The 23,126-nt window shown below is 39.9% G+C and overlaps 1 protein-coding gene across 8 annotated transcripts in view; it reads right to left on the bottom strand.

Moving 5' to 3' along the window:
• Positions 1–16,255: 16,255 nt before the first annotated feature.
• RAD51AP1 (RAD51 associated protein 1) overlaps positions 16,256–23,126 on the bottom strand; it is a 35,802-nt gene continuing 28,931 nt past the window's right edge. For 4 of the 8 annotated variants that reach the window (XM_080660366.1, XM_080660367.1, XM_080660370.1 and 1 more), the window contains 2 exons: positions 20,166–20,306; positions 16,257–17,021 (listed from right to left, as the gene is read on the bottom strand). In XM_080660366.1, the coding sequence (XP_080516492.1) occupies positions 16,885–17,021; positions 20,166–20,306 (278 nt within the window). In that variant the 3' untranslated portion in view covers positions 16,257–16,884. Of the gene's footprint in view, positions 17,022–20,165; positions 20,307–23,126 lie in introns of all 8 variants that reach the window. The other 4 variants (XM_080660369.1, XM_080660368.1, XM_080660372.1 and 1 more) reach the window with 4 other exon arrangements.

The raw sequence follows: 23,126 nt of genomic DNA, 5'->3' as shown, positions 1-23,126 counted from the left end.
ACTACCCAAAGCAATCTATAGATTCAATGCACTCCCCATTAAAATACCAACGGCATATTTCACAGACCTAGAAAGAACTCTCCAAAAATTCATCTGGAATAAAAAAAGACCCCGAATAGCCACAGCAATCCTGAGAAAGAAGAATAAAGTAGGAGGGATCTCAATACCAGATTTCAAGCTATATTACAAAGCCACTGTCCTCAAAACAGCCTGGTACTGGCACAAGAACAGACATATAGATCAATGGAATAGAATAGAGAATCCAGATATCGACCCAAACCACTATGCGCAATTAATATTTGACAAAGGAGGCATGAGCATACAATGGAGTCAAGACAGTCTCTTCAATAAATGGTGTTGGAAAAATTGGACAGATACATGCAAAAAAATGAAACTAGATCACCAACTTACACCATACACAAAAATAAACTCAAAATGGATACAGGACTTAAATATAAGACGGAAAACCATAAAAATACTAGAGGAAGCCACAGGCAGCAAAATCTCAGACATATGCCAAAAGAACTTTTTCACTGATACTGCCCCTAGGGCAACGGAAGCCAAAGAGAAAATAAACAAATGGGACTACATCAAAATAAAAAGCTTTTGCACAGCAAAAGAAACCATAAACAAAACAACAAGAAACCCCACTGTATGGGAGAACATATTTGCAAATGTTATCACTGATAAAGGTTTAATCTCCAACATCTACAGGCAGCTTATACAACTTAATAAAAGGAAGATAAATGATCCAATAAAAAAATGGGCAACGGAACTAAATAGAATCTTTTCGAAAGAAGACAGAAGGAAGGCCAAGAGACACATGAAAACATGCCCAAAGTCACTAATTATCCGAGAGATGCAAATCAAAACAACAATGAGATACCATCTCACACCTGTCAGAATGGCTATCATCAAGAAATCAACAAACAACAAGTGTTGGCGAGGATGCGGAGAAAAAGGAACCCTCGTGCACTGCTGGTGGGAATGCAGACTGGTGCAGCCACTGTGGAGAACAGTATGGAGTTTCCTCAAAAAACTGAAAATGGAACTCCCATTTGACCCAGTAATCCCACTCCTGGGAATATATCCTAAGAAACTAGAAACACCAATCAGAAAGGATATATGCACCCCTATGTTCATAGCAGCACAATTTACAATAGCTAAGATTTGGAAACAACCTAGGTGCCCGTCAGCAGATGACTAGATCAGAAAACTATGGTACATCTACACAATGGAATACTATGCTGCCATAAAAAAGAAGGAATTACTACCATTTGTAGGCACCTGGATGGAATTAGAGAACATTATGCTAAGTGAAATAAGCCAGTCAATGAAAGAAAAATACCACATGATCTCACTCATTTGGGGATAATGAAAAACATTATAAACTGATGAACAAAAAGATAGATACAGAGGCAGTAAAGCATCAAACAGACTGTCAAATTACAGCGGTAAGGTTAGGGAGAGGTGGGGGAAATAAGAGATAAACTGAAGGACTTATATGCATGCATATAAGAGTAACCAACGGATGTAAAACATTGGGGGGTGAGGGCTTGTATGGGAGTGGGGTGGGGGGGCAATGGTAAGATATGTACACATGTAATACCTTAATAAAAAATAAATAAATAAATAAAAATACCAATGGCATATTTCACAGACCTAGAAAGAACTCTCCAAAAATTCATCTGGAATAAAAAAAGACCCCGAATAGCCACAGCAATCCTGAGAAAGAAGAACAAAGTAGGTGGGATCTCAATACCAGATTTCAAGCTATATTACAAAGCCACTGCTCTCAAAACAGCCTGTTACTGGCACAAGAACAGACATATAGACCAATGGAATAGAATAGAGAACCCAGATATCGACCCAATCCACTATGCTTAATTAATATTCAACAAAGGAGGCATGAACATACAATAGAGTCAAGACAGTCTCTTCAATAAATGGTGTTGGGATTATTGGACAGATACATGCAAAAAAATGAAACTAGACCACCAACTTACACCATACACAAAAATAAACTCAAAATGGATAAAGGACTTAAACATAAGACGGGAAACCATAAAAATACTAGAGGAATCCACAGGCAGCAAAATCTCAGACATATGCCGAAGCAATTTCTTCACAAATACCGCTCCTAGGGCAATGGGAGCTAAAGAGAAAATAAACAAATAGGACTACATCAAAATAAAAAGCTTTTGCACAGCAAAAGAAACTGTCAACAAAACAACAAGAAAGACCACTGTATGGGAGAACATATTTGGAAATGTTATCACTGATAAAGGTTTAATCTCCAACATTTACAGGGAACTCATACAACTTAATAAAAGGAAGATAAATGATCCAATAAAAAAATGGGCAACAGACCTAAATAGAAACTTTTCAAAAGAAGACAAAAGGAAGGCCAAGAGACATATGAAAACATGCTAAAAGTCACTAATCATCTGAGAGATCCAAATCAAAACAACAATGTGGTACCATCTCACACCTGTTAGAATGGCAACAATCAAAAAATCAACAAACGACAAGTGCTTGTGAGGATGCAGAGAAAAAGGAACCCTCGTGCACTGCTGGTGGGAATGCAGACTGGTGCAGCCACTGTGGAGAACAGTATGGAGTTTCCTCAAAAAACTAAAAATGGAACTCCCATTTGACCCAGTAATCCCACTTCTAGGAATATATCCCAAGAAACTAGAAACACCAATCAGAAAGGATATATGCACCCCTATGTTCACAGCAGCACAATTCACCATAGCTAAGATTTGGAAACAGCCCAAATGCCCATCAGTAGTTGAGTGGATTAAAAAATGGTGGTACATCTACACAATGGAATACTACACTGCTATAAAAAAGAAGGAATTCTTACCATTTGCAGCAGCATGGATGGATCTGGAGAGCATTATGTTAAGTGAAATATGCCAGGCAATGAAAGAAAAATACCACATGATCTCACTCATTTATGGAAAATAAGTAACATTATAACCTGATGAACAAAAAGATAGACACAGAGGCAGTAAAGCATCAAACTGACTGTCAAATTACAGCAGGAAGCCTGGGGAGTGTTGGGGAGGGGGGAAAAGAGATCAACCAAAGGACTTATATGCATGCATATAAGCACAACCAATGGACACAAAACACTGGGGAGGTGGGATGAGGGCATGTGACAGAGGGTAGGGGAGGCTGGGGGAAGGTCAATGGGGAAAAAAAAGAGAAAAATTAAAAAAAGAAAGAACAAGGTATTTGCATGTCTTTATCAGGTATATTGAAGGATCTAGAAAAAAATAACTGTAAAACATTTAGTGAGGAGTGGGTGTGGGGGAGGTAAGTTGGAACATTAATTTTAACACACACACACACACACACACAAACACACTAACAGAATTTTCAAGAGAACATGAAAAAGTTCTATGCAGAAGCAAGCAAAATAGTTGATTCTCTGCAAATGATCATGGTTTTACCTCTCCCTCCCTTTCATTCCTTTCTACAAACATTTGCTGAAACAATTCTCCTGGTACACCTGACATGGCCTCTGCCCTTAAGGAGAGCCCATTCTCCAGGAGGGAGACCCCTGGAGACGGGCTGTTAGGGTGCTGGAGACCAACGCGCTAACAGCACACTTCAGGGTGGTGACTAAATCTGTTGGGAATGCTGAGGGTCTTCACACCCGACTGCGTAGAGTAGAACTGTCCTTTGAAGAATATACAGGACAGGCACAAAGTCAAGGGCAGATGGATGAGACTGTGCAAAGCACAAAAGTATAAAAGAGCATTGCCTTTTCCAGAAACTTTGAGTCGCTGGACATTGCTGGTAGAGGGCCAGAAAAGGGGTTAGATTGTAAAATGTCATATAGTCCATGTAGGGCATTGGGGCCTGTGTGGCTATTCTAAGGGTGAAAATACCAGCTTTGTATTTTAGGTCCATCTCCCTGACAATCCCACAGAGCATGGTTGGGAGAGCTCAGGTAGAAAACCACCTCGAGCGTCTAGGCAAGAGATGATGAGGGCCTCCACAGCGAGGACAGAGTGGAGGAATGAACCTGGGAATAATTTTGGAGACAGAACTGGTAGAAGTTTGGCTATCAATTTAGGGTGGCATTTGTAAAATCCCAACACTGGGAAAAGAATGAATACAATTTCTCCTGCCAAGGCTCCGTATCAGATGCTCCCTCCATCTACTTCCCAGGGAAGTAGTAGAAAATAAATGCCAATGTGTCTCTTTCCAAGCAAGTGGAGCTCTTTCTTCTGTTCAGTTTTGGGAGCTCTGAAGGTGAAGAGAACCTGAAACCCAAAGAAAATGTGAGGAATTGGAGTCTAGTCTCAGGGCTGCCCCAGATAGATTTTGAGCAAGTCACTTGTCTTCTCTGTATTCAGTGTCCCTATCTATAAAATGACGGAGCTAGACTAGATGACCTCTAATTTCCCTTCCAGCTCTAAGCTTCTTTGAGTTTAACTGCCAGATTGGAGGTGGAGGGGGATGAGTTCTGTGGTGATTTATTCCATGACTTCCCTCCTTTGGATAATTCTTTGGTGACCAAAGAATTCTGTGCCTTTCTTAATACATTCAATCCAGCTTCCACTTAACCCATTACACCTAACCCACACTCAAATGTCACTTTTATTCTCAAAATACATGCTGAGTTATGCAGAAAAGGAATTAAAATGTTTTATCTTGTTTATGTGTTCTTTGAATGATTAAAGATAATGAATAAATTCAGCTCAGAGCTAGAGTGAATATGACTTTGAGAACGAAAACTAAAATTTAAAAAGTCCTCCTATTGTTTTACACAAAGATCAGAGTTTCCCTACCAATCTGTACAGCCTATACCAATCTCCTCTCCAGATTTCAACACTTTCATTTGTCACTTGGTCAGCAGCTTTAGTGTTAATTATCTTATGTGTATATATTTTCATCTCATGAGTTTCTTAGGAATAAGGAGGATGACCTTGTATTTTATTTTCATATTTTTCATAGGGTTGAGGACAATAGCTAATTTATTGAAAGCTCTTGGTACAAATTTGCTGAGGAGAGAGAAATCTAAAATAGTTTATATAAATTCATCAAAAAAATTTCAGACCATCAAATACATGCTAGATACTGTGCTAAGCATGGGGGATTCAATGATAAATAGAACAGAATTATTGCTTTCAGTTCAAAGTCTGGTGAGAAAAACAGACCCATAAACAGTGGTGCAAGTATTACTACTAGTATGTGCACAGTATTTTATACGTAAAGAATTATCTTTGTATACCAAGTGCCAATGCCCCGGAAGGAAATATCTTTTTTGAGATTTATCTGCTATAATTTCAGTATTTCTATTGCAGTTGTCAGTAGCTTGATCTTTATGTTGGGGGTGGAGGGAGGGCTCCCTTTGGGGCAGAAATTGTGGCCACTTAGGACATGCAGGGATTCCCTTTGCATTTTTATGAACAGGAGATAATGTACTAAATGTATTTATGTTACTATCACTTGTGCCTAAGAGAACTCCTTGGCCCCTCTGCATTTCTCCTGGAAACTCTTCATGGTCCACGGACTCACAGACTTTAAAAGTTGGAAGAGGTTTTAGAGGTCATCTTGCACATTTTCCCACTCTGGGCAGGAATCCTTTTTAGATTAGAGTATCCATGGCAATCAGTGGGTCTCCACTTAAATATTTCTGTGACAGATCTCACTGTTTTTCAGGCATCAAATTTGCACACAGCTGTTAAGTGACATATGGCTGGTGCTCAGTAAATGTTGGTCGGAAGACATGATATGGAACAACACATCCTCCACTGACACTTGTTATCCTCTGCAGAACAACAACAAAAAAAACACTACCCTCTCTTCTACTTAAGGGTAATTGAATATTCAAAACTGGCTTTTTGTCTCCCCATGCACCTACTCATCTCCAGGCATTCTGTGGTTTCATTTCAAACCTCTCCTCATGATCGAATATGCAAGCATAATAGAGAGAACCTGTATTGTGACTGTCCCTCTCTGTTTTCTAATTTTTTATGACCTCTCTAAAGTTTTCTAGTCTAGATTATGCTCTAATCACTGCTAAGTCAGGCAGTGAGAATTTTACATCTCTTATCTGGTCACTGTTTCTATTAACGCACCTAGACCAGTATTTGCTCTTTTGAGTTGTCACAGCACATTGATGTTGGGTTGGTGCTCAGCCAATACCACTGACTCCCAGCACTGGGCCCCCCAGTTTGAGAAGCAGGCATTCTAGCCAAGTTGCTGACAATATGGAGATGAGAGGGGAATGTTAGGGAAGAGTGGCTGGCACATTGCTAGAGATTCCCTTCAAGTTGTCATTACCCTTTTGAAAAGGACTAAAACAAGAAAGGGGAATTACAGACTCAATTCATTGTTAAGAATTCCTTAGAATTCCTAGATTTTATGTATTTACCACATATAGATGATTAAATCCTACAAGCAAGACTGACTAGTCAAGAGTAAGAATGGCAACAAATAAGTACCTATCAATAATAACCTTAATTGTAAATGGTTTAAATGCTCCAATCAAAATACATAGGGTAGCTGAATGGATAAGAAAATATGACCCATATATACGTTATCTATAAAGAAATTCACCTCAGAACAAAAGACTCACACAGAATGAAAGTGAAGGGATGAAAAAAAAATTTCTAGTCAAATGGAAATGAAAAAACAAAACAAAACAAAACAACAACCTGGGGTAGCAATACTCATATCTGAAAAAATAGAATTCAAAGTGAAGACTGTAACAAGAAACAATGAAGGCCACTTCATAATACTAAAGGGATCGATACAACAAGGTGATATAACTCTGGTTAACATATATGCACAATACAGGAGCATCCAAATATGTAAAACAAAAACAAAAACAAAAACAAACAAACAAACAAAAACTTCTGGAAGACTTTAAGGGAAAGATGGACAGGAATATAATCATAGTGGGGGACTTTAATACCCCACTGACATCACTGGATTTTTCTAGACAAAAAATCAACAAGGAAGCAGTGATCCTAAACAACACACTAGATCAGATGGAATTAATTGACATTTACAGAACATTTCACCCCAAAGCTACATAATATACATTCTTCTCAAGTGCACATGGGACATTTTTAAAGATAGACCACATGTTAGGACATAAAACAAGTCTCTTACAAGTTCAAGAAGATTGAAATCACACCAAGCATCTTCTAGGATCACAATGGCATGAAATTAGAAATCAACTACAATTAAAACATTCAAAGACATGGAGGCTAAAGGGCATGTTATTAAATAATGAATAGGTTTCCAAAGATATTAAGAAATAAATAAAAAACTTCCTGGAAACAAATGAAAATGAACACACAACAACTCCAAATCTCTGGGACACAGTGAAAGCAGTCCTGAGAGGGAAGACACTACAGGCCTACCAAAAAAAAAAAAAAAAAAAGAAAGAAAAAAGAAAAAGAAAAACTTCTAATACACTATCTAACCCTACAACTTAAAGAATTAAGAATAAAACAACAAGAAAATCCCAGAGCAAGTAGAAGGAAGGAAATAATAAAGATCAGAGCATAAATAAATTACATAGAGAATAAAAAATATATATACAAAAAGGTCAATAAAACCAAGAGCTGATTTTGTGAAAAGATAAACAAGATCAATGAACCCTCAGCCAGACTCATCAAAAAACAAAGAGAGAGGACCCAAATAAACAAAATCAGAAACAAAAGGCGAAGTAATACTGACTCCACAGAAACACAAAGGATCATAAAAAAATACTATGAACAACTATATTCCAACAAACTGGGCAACCTGGATGAAATGGACATATCCCTAGAAAAATATAATCTTTCAAAACTCAATCAGAAAGATTCAGAAAACCTGAATAGGCCCATAACAACTGATGAAATTGAAACAGTAATCAAAAAACTCCCAGCAAACAAAAGCCCTGGCCTGGAAGGCTTCACAGGGGAGGTATATCAAACATTCAAAGAACTAACACCTATACTCCTCAAACTATTCCAAAATATCCAAGAGGAAGGAGCACTTGCAAGCTCTTTTTATAAGGCTACCGTTAGCCTAATTCCAAAACCAGATAAAGACACTACAAAGATAATTACAGGCCAATATCCCTAATGAACATAGATGCTAAAATCCTCAACAAAATATTAGCAAATCGAATCCAGCAATACCTTAAAAAGATCATAGACCTGGCCTGTTTTGCTCAGTGGATAGAGCATCGGCCTATGGACTGAAGGGTCCCAGGTTCGATTCCAGTCAAGGGCACATGCCCAGGTTGTGGGCTTGATCTCCAATGGGGGGCATGCAGGAGGCAGCCAATCAATGATTCTCTCTCATCATTGATGTTTCCATCGCCCTCTCCCTTCCTCTCTGAAATCAATAAAATATATATTAAAAATAAAAAAGATCATACACTTGCCCTAACCGGTTTGGCTCAGTGGATAGAGCGTCGGCCTGCAGACTCAAGGGTCCCGGGTTCGATTCCGGTCAAGGGCATGTGCCTTGGTTGCGGGCACATCCCCAATGGGGGGTGTGCAGGAGGCAGCTGATCGATGTTTCTCTCTCATCGATGTTTCTAGCTCTCTATCCCTCTCCTTTCCTCTCTGTAAAAAATCAATAAAATACATTTAAAAAAAAAGATCATACACCATGACCAAGTGGAATTTATTCCGGAGATGCAAGGCTGGTACAGTATTCACAAATCAATAAATGTGATACATCACGTAAACAAATTGGAAGACAAAAATTACAAGATCATATAAATTGATGCAGAAAAAGCATTCGATAAAATCGAACACACATTTTTTATAAAAATTCTCAGCAAAGTGGAAATAGAGGGATCATACCTCAACATAATAAAGGCCATATATGACAAACCTAGAGCCAGCATCATACTCAATGGGCAAAAACTAAAACCATTTCCTCTAAGATTAGGAACAAGACAGGAATGTCCGCTTTCACCACCCTAATTCAACATAGTGCTGGAAATCCTGGCCACAGTAATCAGACAAGAAGAAAAAATTAAAAAGCATCCAAAATGGAAAGGAGGAAGTAAAACTGTCATTATTTGCAGATGATTTGATATTGTACATAGAATACCTTTAAGACTCCACCAAAAACCTACTAGATTTAATAAGTGAATTTGGCAATGTAGCAGGATACAAAATCAACACCTCATATATCTATGGCATTTTTATACACCAATAATGAACTTTCAGAAAGAGAAAATAAAAAAAGCAATCCCATTTACCATTGAAACAAAAAATTAAGATACTTAGAAATGAACTTAACCAAGGAGGTAAAAGACCTGTGCTTGGAAAACTACAGGATGTTGAAAAAAGAGATAGAGGAAGATATAAACAAGTGGCAGAATATATGGTGTTCATGGATTGGTAGATAAACATCATTAAAATGTCCATACTACCCAAAACAATCTATGGATTCAATGCAATCCTCATTAAAATACCAATGGTATACTTCACAGATCTAGAACAAACACTCCAAAATTTATATGGAACCAAAAAAACCAAAAAACCCAAATAGCCATAGCAATCTTGAGAAAGAACAAAGTTGGAGGAATCACAAAATTGGACAGATACATGCATAAAATGAAACTAGACCACCAACTTACACCATATACAAGAATAAATGCAAAATGGATAAAAGACCTAAGTGTAAATCATGAAACCATAAAAATCTTAGAAGAATCCATAGGCAGCAAAATCTCAGACATCTCTTGTAGCAATATGGGTACGTCTCCTAAGGAAAAAGGAAACTAAGAAGAAAATAAAGGGGACCACATAAAAGTAAAAAGCTTCTGCACAGCAAAAGAAATCATCAACAAAATAAAAAGAGCCCACTGCATGGGAGAACATATTTGCCAATGATACATCTGATAAGGAATTAATTTCCAAAATTTATAAGGAACTCATACAACTTAACAAAAGGAAGATAAACAATCCAATTTAAAAATGGGCAAAGGACCTAAATAGACACTTCTCCAAAGTGGACATACAGAAGGGCAAAAAACAGAAAAAAATGGTCAAAGTCATTAATAGTCTGAGAGATGCAAGTTAAAATGACAATGAGGTATCACCTCACACCTATCAGAATGGTTACCATCAACAAATGAACAAATGACAAGTGCTCGTGAAGAAGTAGAGAAAAGGGAACACTCATACACTGCTGGTGGGAATGCAGACTGGTACAGCCACTGTTGAAAACAATATGGAGTTTCATCAAAAAATTAACATGGAACTCCCATTTGTTCCAGTGATCGCACTTCTAGGAATATATACTAAGAAATAAGAAACACCAATCAGAAAGAAGATATGCACTCCTATGGTCATAGCAGTGCAATTTATAATAGCTAAGAGTTGGAAACAGCCTAAGTGCCCATCAGCAGATGAGTGGATAAAAAAGCTGTAGTCCATTTACACCATGGAAATTATTTGGCAGTAAAAAAGAAGGAACTCTTACCATTTGCAACGGTATGAATGGACCTGGAGAGCATTATGCTAAGCGAAATAAGCCAGTCAGAGAAAGATAAGTATTACATGATCTCACGCATGTGGAACCTGATGAACAAAATAAACTGATGAACAAAATAGTTCCAGAGACATAAAACCTGGAACAGACTAATATCAGAAGAAAGGCAGAGGTCAGTGAGTAGGGGGAGAAATTAACCAGGAACTTATATGCATACTAGAGGCCTGTTGCACAGATTCGTGCACTGGTGGGGTCCCTTGCCTGGCCTGCATCCTCTCGCAATCTAGGACCCCTCAAGAGATGTTGAAGAGCCAGTTTCACTCCAATCCCCACAGGCCAGGCTGAGGGACCCCATCAGTACATGATTCCATGCACTGGGCCAGTTTTGGCCTGATCCCCATAGGCCAGGATGAGGGACCCCACCAGTGAACGAATTGGTGCTCTGGACCTCAAGTATGCATATAAGATTTTTGGTTAATCTCTTCCCCCCCCCTCCCTCTGAGATTCATCAGTCTGTTCCATGTTTCCATGCCTTGAGCATCTGGCCCCTGGTGGTCAGTGTGCATCATAGCTACCGGTCAAACAGTCAAGCGGTTGCTTAGGCTTTTATATATATATAGATATGTATAGCCCATGGATACAGGCAATAATGAGGTGAAGGCTTGGGAGGTTTGGGTGCGGGGTAGAAGGGTTAATGGGGGGGGGGGGGACACCAAAGGGGACATCTGTAATACTTTCAACCATAAAGATAAATAATTAGGAAAAAGACTGACTAGTCACAGGGACACTTACGAGTATATTTGTCATTTCTTAGTTTGAACTTTTCATTTAAATGGCCTCACACTTTTGCCAAGTTCCCCTTTAAACCTGAACAACAACATGAATTAAGATTCTGGACTGTCAGTCATTTAAAAATTGTCCAAAGGGTCACAAGTTACTTAAGCCCTGAAATAGCTGATGGATATTTCAAATGTAGCAAATATCACGCATTAACTACACTTAAAAAAGAAAAATCCCAAATTTTGCATCGCCTTTTTAAGGAAAAAAACACACACACAAAACAAAACACCTAATACTGGTAATTACCCCAGAGGAGTGGCAAGTAGCACCTGAAAGTGTTGCTCTGAAGGAATAAATCTTAAAGTGTTCTTGTGTCGAGGATTCGGCTCTGGTTGACCTGGGAGTTGCAGGACTGTGGGCTGGGTAGGAATAGGCTAGTAGCATCCAGACCCTCATCCACAAATGGTCAGGGACTCACTTTGGACATACAGTGAACATAAAAAAAGGGGGTAGGAATTTTGTGTTCCGAGTTGTTGGAGTCAGGGTTGGAAGCAGTTTTAGTGTAGGTCTTGATTTCCCTAAAATCCATCTCTCCACTCCCGACCCACACTCAGCCGAAGTCAGTGATGCAACATTCCATCAGCAGAAACATTGTCAATGTTGGGTTGTGAGGATGCAGCTGCTCAGAGCAAGATTTAAAATTCTATTTGCCTTCTCTCTGCACTCAGAGCCACCCCTCTCTCCTCCGACCCACATGCCTCCTTCTACTTTTTTGCATTCTGTAGGCCTTTCATTCTCCTCACTTACCCAACCTCCTTCCCTCATTGACTTGGGTGCTTCTTCCCCTGGAAGGCAGCTCCGACCTAGCAGATCGTGGCCTCTCTTGCCCTTTGTTCAGGTGTGGGTAAGAGGTGGGAGGAGCGGCACCTTGCTGGCGCCTGGGAGTGCAGCTGGAGGACCACACCCTCCTCCCATTGCTATAGAAACTGTGTCCACCCTTTTTGTGACTCTGGAGCTGAAAGGACTTAAGGCTCTGGTCCAGTCCTGAACCACCTTTTACATCAACCTAAAAAACACATCTTTCATCCTGCTCCGATTCTCTTGCCCCAATTCTTTAAAGTTTGGGACAAGAATTGGAGGACTTCCCAAGGACAGATTATAGTTGACCAAAACAGAGCAGACTCATAAAATTATCCCTACCCTCTTCCTCTTCAAAGTTTGTGGTTACCAGAATTCATAGAACAAGTTTTGAATACACTGTGTTTATCAGATGAACAATTTTAGAGCACTTGCTTCTGCACCAGGTTTTAAAAACAGGAAAACTAAGGCAAGTTATAGTTAAACTAGAGGCCCAGTGCACAAAATTCATACACGGGTAGGGTCCCTAGGCCTGGCCAGCAATCAGGGCCAATCTGTGGGGCGACCGGCAGGGTGATAGGGGGGCCCCTGCTGGCACCAGCCTTGGCTGGCCTGGGGCCTGCGGGCTGGGGACAGCTCCTGTGTTGAACATCTGCCCCCTGGTGGTCAGTGTGCATCATAGTGACCCTGTTCCGCTGTTTGGTTGATTTGCATATTAAGCTTTTATTATATAGGATGATGGCAGGGTGGCCTGAGGGAATACACAGTCTGGTCCATGGAGGAAACAGACATCCAAATAAAGCTTTCTGTAAAGCTGAGTTGAATCTGAGTTTTCAAGACAGCAGGAACTCATAATGTAAAGAAGGCAAATAAGAGCCAACCTGAAGGCCCAGAGTTCCGAGGGCACAATGCCATGGGTGTCAGGCAGGGGGGTGTTCATGCTCAAACTTTATTTTAGAAACCTACCTCTGGCAATAATGGTATGGAGTGTAGGCCGGAGTAGGTTAAGAATCAAGGTAAGGATGCCTGTAAAAGTAGTTAAGTGATGATGTTTGGAGCAAGGGACAAGTCAAAGGAAAGAACAGTTTTGAGCAATTGAGGAAATTAAAGCTAGGTGATTGGATGTGCAGGGTGACAATGCCTTAGGCACCTGAGTTTGTGGTGATGCCATTTACTAATAAAATATAGGAGGGAAGATTTTGGGGGCAGGAGGAGATGTTATTGATGACTTAATACATCAAATTATCAATGGACAAAGCAACAGGTCTTGTGCAAAGTGAGATCTGGACTAAAGATCCTGATATGGCAGTCACTGTCACATAGGTGACCACTGGAGCTTGAAATCACTTAAGTTTTTGGTTTTTCTTTTTAAAGGTCAGAAAAGAATAAAATCACAGAATATGACATCATGAAGGGGAAAATGGGCATGACAGAAGATTAGAAAGCTGCAAAATAATGAAGAGTAGGCAGGGAGGTGGGGTGAAATTATGAAAGAATAGTGTTACCCACACTCCGAGTATGATAAATAGGGTTCTACAAGATTAGGTGAGAAAAAGGTATACTGGATTTGGCAACATTAATGAGCTCATTAATGCTTTCTGCAAGGCCAGTTTAACAAATTTTAGGGTAATTTTCAATAGAAACTATGAATTACACAGAGAAAACAGGTTCATAGAGCTTGTGCCAGATGATTAAACAATGACATCAGTAACTAATACAGGGTGGGCTCTTAAAAAATGTTTACCATTGAACTGCAACATATAGGGTATCTCAATACTGTATAACTGGAAAATATAGTTTAAAAATGGGGTAGGGTAGGTGAGGTGGTATATGACAATGTAAAAATATACACTGGATAATAAAAATGGACAATAGCAATAAGCAAATGCTTACTTTAATCATAATTCTAAATTACATATTTTTACATGGTTTCATAAACCAAAAAGAACTGAGCTACATATTACACATTTTTATTTACAGAGATGTTAGGGTCACCGAAGGAGAAACGCACAAGGCCAAAGTGGTGGGGGATTACGAATTTACTAGAGGCCCAGTGCACAAAATTCGTGCACAGAGAGGGGGGGGGGGGTCCCCTCAGCCCAGCCTTTACCCTCTCCAACCCAGGACCCCTCAGGGGATGTCCGACTGCTGGTTTAGGCCCAATCCCGGGATCGGGCCTAAACCGGCAGTTGGACATCCCTCTCACAATCCAGGACTGCCGGCTCCTAACTGCTCACCTGCCTGCCTGCCTGATTGCTCCTAACTGCCCCCTCCCCGCCAGCCTGATCACCCCTAACTGCCTCTGCCTGCCGGCCTGATCGCCCCTAACTATCCACCCTGCCGGCCTGGTCACCTCCAACTGCTCCTCCTGCTGATCTGGTCGCCCCCAACTGCCCCCCTCTGCCAGCTTGGTTTCCCCTAACTGCCCCCCTTTCAGCCTGATCACCCCTAACTGCCTCTGCCTGCCAGCCTGATTGCCCATAACTGCCACCCCCGCTGGCCTGGTCACCCCCAACTGCTCCCCCTCCTGCCGGCCTGGTTGCCCCCAAATGCCCCCCTGCTGGCATGGTCGCCCTCAACTGCCCCCCGCCAGCCTGGTTGCCCCCAACTGCCCCCCACCCCCGCCGGCCTGGTTGCCCTCAACTGCCACCCCTGCTGGCCTGTTGTTCAGTCATTTGGTCATCCCTCACTAACCCCCCTGCCAGCTTGGTCGCCCCACGCAGCCTGCTGTTCAGTTGTTTGGTCATCCCTCAGTAACTCTCTGCCAGCCTAATCACCCCACACAGCCTGCTGTTTGGTCATTACTGTTACTGTGATGGCATCCCAGACAATTTGCATATTCCTCTATTATTTGTATAGTTATCTGGATACCAGATAGGCTGAGCCCCTAAATGGGACCAGCCTCTAGGAACAGGGAGTGAGATTTTTAAAGGACTCTAGACGGGCTTTTTCTGGGCAGAGAATTCTCTGGGTGAGTCCAGATCCTAGGAAGGTCTGTAGGGGAGAGATAATAATCTTAGCAAGTGGAATGTGGTCTAAGCAAGAGGGAATGTTCGTTGTGAAGTGGCCTAAAGGTCAGTCCCCAGGGGAGGAGGTATCAATTCAATTATTTGATCAGACCTAACAAGAGAGAAACATTGATGTGAAAGAAACACATTGATTAGTTGCCTCCTGCACACACCCTGACCAGGGCCTGGGCCAGGGAGAAGCCTGCAGCCAAGGTACGTGCCCTTGACAGGAATCAAAACTGGGACCCTTGGGTCAGCAGGCTGACAGTCTATCCACTGAGCCAAATCAGCTAGGGCCACATTACACATTTTTAAAATGGTTATTGTAATTTGGAGAATTTTTATTAAAAGTGACCAAGAGTTGGATGAAATTTTCACAATATAAAATATTTATTACTATTTTATTCACAAATTCAGATCTAAGTTTCCTGAAAAGCTAAATTAACTAATATAATAAGAATAATTAGGTACTTAACAGCCACCCTCAAAAGTACTGACTTAACATAAAGTGATTACTTTAAACAGTCCCCTTTTATATTTACAACAAAAGGCTAATGTTTTTGGCTAAGCACTCATTTTGTCATGAAACTAGAGGCCCAGTGCATGAAAATTCATGCACTAGATTCGGCGGGGGGGGGGGGGGGGGGGGAGGGAGGGGGTGTCCTTCAGCCCGGCCTGCCCCTCTCACAGTCCAGGAGCCCTCAGGGGCAAGAGGTGACCCAGAGATCAGGGGGAGGCGACACCCCCATCACACCGCTGCTGCTGCCACTGCCAGCAGCACAAGCCTTGGCTGATCCTGGTTACCTGTGCCTCGGGTGGCCCTGGGTGGCTGGGCAGCCGCCATCGGTGGCTTGCCTGTGCCTCGGGCTGGCCCTGGGCTGTTGGGGGGCTGAGGGGACTTGGGGACTCCAGAGGCAGGTGTGCGGAGTGGCCGGACACACCTAGGGGTGGGCCCAGCCATGCTGCATGCCTGCCGCCCTGGCGGGGCTGAGGGGACTGGGTGCCGCCATATTGTGGCTGTGGGTGCCACCATCTTTGTGAGGGTGTGATGGTCAATTAGCATATTACCTCTTTATTAGCTAGAATGCAGACAGAGAAGAGAGAGATAGATGCAATAGAATCAAGAAAAAGATCATATCAAACTTTTTCATATTTATTACAGGTTTTGACAATGAGTACTTCACAAAATGTCATAAAATTCTATCTGCTATATAATAAGCATCTATCGCTAAGTAGAAAACATATGTCATATTAGAGCAACTGTTTTAATGTAGAAATTCATTCTGAATTCTTCCTATAAAAATATTTGACTAAAATAATAAGCATCTTGGCAATAAAACTGACAATGCAGCTTAAGTAACATATTCCAGAAATATCTCCTGGAAAAAATTGGAATGTTTTCTTTTGCCAGATAAAATCTGAACAAAAATGCCATAAACTAGTCAAAGCTAGAAAGAACCCTCATGTTACTAGAAAATAAAATAGCAAATAATGTGGACTTCCTCCATGTCAAATAGACAAACACTAATGACAGTGAAGTATTATACATAAGGATGTAGAATATTCTCTTCAGAAGGAAATGATATTACAACATAATTCTTATAAACAAATCTCTTATTGAAGTCTTGAGTAGCTTTTCAGAGAATATAATCACAAAATGGGTAGAGATAATTTATAACGTTAAAGGATTCCTTTATATTACAATATAAACACACTTGTTAAACTGTGATTCTCTTAAAGAAACATTTCTTTACTACGACACTCAGCTACTAGCAGTGTTTGGATGCAAAGGTTTAACACGTGCTAATCTAGACAAGCCAAGGCGGAGACTCTGATTTGGAGACTTAACAAACTCCCCTGCCAGTGGGCTGCTGCTGGTGCTGCTCCTTCCGGATACCGCTGAAAGAAAACACATCACCTGATGCTGATGATGTTAGAAATCTCTTAAAAAAAATTAACTTATAAAACAAAAGCAAAAAATATAGTTAAGCACTATTCTGCTATACAGGTTCTATCAAGTTATAAACAAGATCAAAATAACAGAAGTACTAAAGACCAGAAAAAAATATAGTATTGTCCATTTTCAAACATTCCCAGAAGGCAAGGTCATGATTCCAAAACTTTAAGGGTAAAAGCTGAAATACACAAGTTAAAAGAAAATAACATTGGTTGTAGATGCATAAAAAGATGAGTGTAATAATTTCTAAAACAGAAGAAAAATTTAATGCATTTTTTTAAATCCTGCAATTTTTACAAATACACTTTTGAAAGAATCTATTTTTTCAATTACTAAATCACTTTAAACATGACAAATGCTATTTTAATTTATTTATACAGGCTTCATTTATGCTACCATTCTAATGTAGCAATTATTCCAGCAAGTATTAAATTTCAAATTTTAACCACTTAAATGTTCATAATTGATCATGATTGTAGTCATAAGTACAACTGTGTGTACTTTTCTTCAAGTAAAGATTTATAAATATTTCTATGTTTCTAACCATCTGATTTATCATTCTTAATTGCATGTATGTGTCATATATCAAGTTCTTTTAACAAACTTTTGAAGTGTTTACTATTTTCATATAAAGTTATAAAAATCTGGCCACTTATTACTTTTTCTACTTTTGAATTCTTTTTAAGGAATTAATTCCTAAGACTAGTTCCTAGGCCAAAGGACAGGTTTATTTTCATGGCTCCTGTCAAGCTGTTCCACCAGTAAAGGATTTATAGTAAACTAGAGGCCCGGTGCATGACATTTGTGCACTGGGGGTAGGGCCCTCAGCCCAGCCTGTGTTCTCTCACAGTCTGGGACACCTCGAGGGATGTCCGCCTGCTGGCTTAGGCCTGCTCCTTAACGCTGCCTCGGAGGCGGGAGAGGCTCCTGTCACCGCTGCTGCACTCAGCCAGAGGCAGCACTCCCCCTGTGGGATCACACTGACCACCAGGGGGCAGCTCCTGTGTTGAGTGTCTGCCCCCTGGGGTCAATGCATATCATAGCAACCAGTCGTTCCACCATTTGGTTGATTTGCATATTAGGGTTTTATTATATAGGATAATTATACCTGCTACCCCATAACCCAGAGTGTCCTAGATTAGATTGCTTTATTACTTTCTAGTTTATTTTATTACTTTCATTTATATTTCCTTAATTACCAGTGAGATTGAAATTCTTTTCATATTTATTTCTAGTTGTATTTCTTGGGACTATTAATATGTTCATGTCTTTGGTTCATTTTCCCATTGGGATCTTGGTGATCTTCTCATATTTGAATAAAATAGTAACTAACGGGCAACCTGAGGTCAAATCTAGCTCACAGATATATTGTTTGGTTCACATGGTGTAAAAAAAAAATCATTTTGAAAGCTAGGAGATTTCTCATTAAAATCTAGATCTCTGGTTTCTCTTGAAAAAAGAAATAAGGTCTGGAAATAATCCTGCATGTAAACAATTAGATGGAGTTGAGCAATAGCTGCTTTCTACCAAAGGGGTGTGAGCTCTCAAGTCCAACAATCTCTTCTCACCCAAGTTTATGACTCAGGCCCAATTCTCTCACATTACTTGCCCTACCCTTTCACACAATGAATCTATGAGCACTTTGTGCTTTATGATATTAACTCTTTATCCATCCATGCCATATCATTCCATTATTTCCTTTCTATCTTTTTTTATTATGCTAACTTTAAATTTCTTGTCATTATATCATTTTTTTAAAAATTCCTTCTGTTGGGGAATCACTAATTATTCTCAGGAGAAATACACTGAGGATTATCCTTCTAATGTCACTGCATCATTAATTCTTCCTCTTTCCTTCTCCAAAAAGTTTTAAGTCCTCATTAAAATCTTAGATGTATAAACTGGAAAAGACATTAAAGATTATATAGTGCCTAATATTTCAGATGATAGAATGAAGACTCGGAAATTAAATAATCACGTCTCAGGCCTAAATCTGTCTATTTTTTTAATTTATTTTATTGATTTTTTACAGAGAGGAAGGGAGAGAGATAGAGAGCTAGAAACATCGATGAGAAAGAAACATCGATCAGCTGCCTCCTGCACACTCCCCACTGGGGATGTGCCCGCAACCAAGGTACATGCCCTTGACCGGAATCGAACCTGGGACCCTTCGGTCCGCAGGCTTACGCTCTATCCACTGAGCCAAACTGGTCAGGGCATAAATCTGTCTATTAATACCTAGTTATGACTAGAGGAGTGACCACTGTGGGCCAACCAAGAATATCACTGAAAAGAAGTAAAATAAACCTGAGTAGACTTGGAATGACTCAGAGGACAGGGTACAAACGAGGAAAGACTTACTAGAAAGAGAAAACTGCATAGAGAGGCTGTGACAGAAGAATACACTGTGTTTAAGGGGCAAAAAATGTATCCATTTCACCGGAATAGAGGAGTCAACTGGTTGGACAAAGGCAAGTGGAGACAGAACTATTAGGAAGGCACTAATAGTTTGGATATAAAATGAACAGGGCTGAGTTAGGGTTTTAGGAATGTCAAAAGGGTGAAGGTCAAAGAAATTTTGAAGCATCAGTGAGACTTGGCTGTGAAACAAAGAAAACAAAAAAGAAAAGGTCAGTTTGTACAAGACGGAAGTTGAGTTTGCTAGGGCATTTGCTAAATGCTGGAATTCCCACATATGAGCCCTGATGCTTCTTCAGTTGGACTGTGAAGGTCAGCAAGTCTTGAGCAAACAGATTTGTTGCCAAAATCATGTATAGGAATCTTAACTGTTAATACTCTTCGACATTGTAATTCTTTTACTAGGAATTTATCCTAAGAAAATAATCAGGATGTGCCCACAAACTTATAAAATAAGGATGTTTGTGCTTATTGCAACCTTATTTATAACATTAAAAACTAGTAAATAACCTCAATGCTCAATATGAGGGAATGATAAAATGATGAATAAATGCAAAACCTCAGTTTTGAAGAAAATGTAATAATATGTATACCGTTTACAATGAGGAAAACAATCTACCAGTGGTAACTTTCCAAGCCCCTGCCCTTGATTGATAAATATACCATACCTGGTGGGACCCACTTAGGTCTCTTGCTTTCAGTTGAAGGACTGCGTATTTGTAATGGTTTCCTAGTTGCCTCTGAAGAAAGAGAAACCTTTTTTGATGAGGGCTGAGATTCTGATTTGACAGCAGCTGGAGCAGAGTCTACTGAAGTTATTTATTAGAAAAACACACATAAAATAGATTTTAAATCCAGCATGTATGTGTAAAAATTATAGTTATATAATCTTATAAAAATTTAAAAGGCAGTATCATTTTGAAAAACTTATTAATAAACATTTACTGAAAGCCTAAGAATAACCATCTTTTATGAGCATTTATATGATAGGCAGTGTAGTAAGCACATCATAAACATTATATTTAACCCTTACAGCAACTCTGATACAGATATTACTAACCCAATGTCAGCAGCTAGGGGAACAGAGGTTGAGCAAATTGCCTATGGCTTGATCACTAGTAAACAATATAACAGGTTAGGAAGCAGGTCTGACTCCAAAGTTCATACTTCTAAACACTGCATAAATTGTCTCATCAGTATGTGTCACTGAGTCAATATATTAGGATCTAGGGTCTCAAACAGTGAAACTCATTGGTCCTGCTCCCAAGGAATTTCTATGGTCTAGTCACTGGACTCTAGTAGAAAGGGCAGCAAAATAAAGAGATGTGTATGCTGCAGTGTGATAAAGACATATGACAGACTCCAGAGATATGCACAGTAGTGTGGAACCTACACTCTGTGTATATATCTGCATAGGTATAAAAGTCGCAGGGAGGTAGGTGAGGTTAATTTGAACCAAATCAAGGCTGAAAGGTAAGGATGAGTTAGAGGAAGTTTTTCAGGCAGAGGGAGTAAGAGCAAAGCTGGAGGATGCAGCAAGTTCCAGGGCAGCTACTGGTTCTGTATGGCTGGAGCCAGATGGCAAAGGTTGGAAAGTTGAGAGAAATAGACAGGGTACTGATTGAGAGCTTTGCATACCAGTGAAGGAGTCATGCATTAATTTCTCTCAGGAGTACTTGCACTCTGAAAACATCTTTCTAATGGTAGTGTATGGCAAGTAGACTACTGAGAAGGCTCTTATGGTAATCCGAACTAAGGGCCTGAACTAAGAGGGAGAATGGAGGGGGAAAACAGCAGATCAGATATCTTTTAGTAATCAAGTGGGGGAGGTAGTGATGGACATGAAGTAATAATGACTTGCAAGTTCCTGTCAGTGGCACACTGCTTGATGGTGCCATTAACCCCAAGAATAAACACAAGAAAGAGAGTCAGTTTAGATTTTTTCGGGGGGGAGGGGGGGGAGATGAAGGAAGGTGGAAAATAAATTGATTTTCAGATAATGCTTGCTTTGAGATACCTAGAGGGGAATCTAACTGCATATAAATATGAAAATTCTTGCTCTATAGTCTTTTTAATATTAACATCTACATTCGCTCAATCAGCACTGTTCAACAGAAGCTTTTCTACAATGATGGAAATGTTTTATATTTTGTTCTGTGCAATTAATTGAGTAGCCACTAGCTACTTTTAAATGTATTTAATTTTAGCTCAGACAGAGTGGCTCAGTTGGTTGTGTTGTCCTGTGCACGCCAATCACTCTCTCTCTCTCCCCCCCCCCACTCTTTCACCCTCCCTCCCTTCCTCTCCCTAAGCATGTTATCAGGTGAGGATTAAAAATGTGTTCTTTTTAAATTTAACTTAAATGTAATATAGCTACAAGTGGTTAGTGGCTACCATATTGGACAGTACAGATCTTAGAATTTGCTTCACCAAGAAAAAAATTATAACATGTGCCAGATGAAAGACTCTCAAAGGCTACTAGTGGAACTAAAAATATAATCCATCTTTTATAATTCTTTTTTTGTTTGTTTTACTTTAATCCTCACCCAAGGACATGTTTCCATTGATTTGAGAGAAGAGAAAAAGAGAAAGAGGAAGAGGAAGAGGAAGAGGAAGAGGAAGAGAGAGAGAGAGAGAGAGAGAGAGAGAGAGAGAGAGAGAGAGAAATATTGATTGGTTGCCTCCAGTGCACATCCCGACCAGGGATCAAACCGACAACCTACGTATGTGCCCTGACCGGAAACTGAACCCAAAACCTTTTGGTGTACAGATGATGAGCCACCTGGCCAGGGCCATCTTTTCTAATTCGTAATCCCATTATTTAGGAGTTAAATTATATTTACTATATATTAAAATTCCTTGTGAAGCAACTTGCTCCAAGGCATAAAGAAGACTTTATATGGTAAAGTCCAATTTGGGAACTAAAATTGTATTTTTAATTTTTAGTGCATCTCTTGGGGAGCAGCACAAACAAATAACTAAAGAAAATATAAACTATATTCATATTGTTAATGGCTTTTTCATATCAGTTTGTGGTAGGCAGAATAATGGCCTGTCAAAAATGTCTATATCCTAATTCTTTACACAGCTAAAGGGCTTAGCATGTGCCATTAAGTTAAGAATCTTGAGGTGGGGAGACCCTTCAGAATTATCCAGATGGGCCCAACGTACTCACAAGGGTCCTTATAAGTGAAAGTGAGAAGCAGGGCAGTGAGAGTGGGAGCACTGTGATGTGAGATATCTCTGCCATTGCTGGCTCTGAAGATGGAAATGGGCATCTAGTCAAAGAACACAGGCGGGCTCTACAAGCTGGAAAATGCAGAAATGGATCCTCCCCTAGAGCCTCCACAAAGGACACAGCCCTGCTGATAGCTTGACTTTACAGCCCAGTGAGAATCATTTTTAACTTGTGATCTGCAGAACTGTAATAAAATACATTGTGGTATTTTAAGCCACTAAGTTTGCGGTAATTTTTTACAGCACAAATTGAAAACTAATTCACAGCTTTATCTCTAAAAACCCCTACATTTAAAATGTAATTTCTGGAAACCAGATCAATCTGTCAAAAAAAAATAATTAAAACCTCATTAATTTAGTATACAGTAGAAAGAGGAATATGACTCAATCAG

Source organism: Plecotus auritus (genome assembly GCF_963455305.1).
Source record: "Plecotus auritus genome assembly, chromosome: 3".
NCBI lineage: Eukaryota > Metazoa > Chordata > Mammalia > Chiroptera > Vespertilionidae > Plecotus > Plecotus auritus.
The sequence above is the reverse complement of the archived record's forward strand: the minus strand, read 5'-3'. Positions and strand labels throughout refer to the sequence as shown.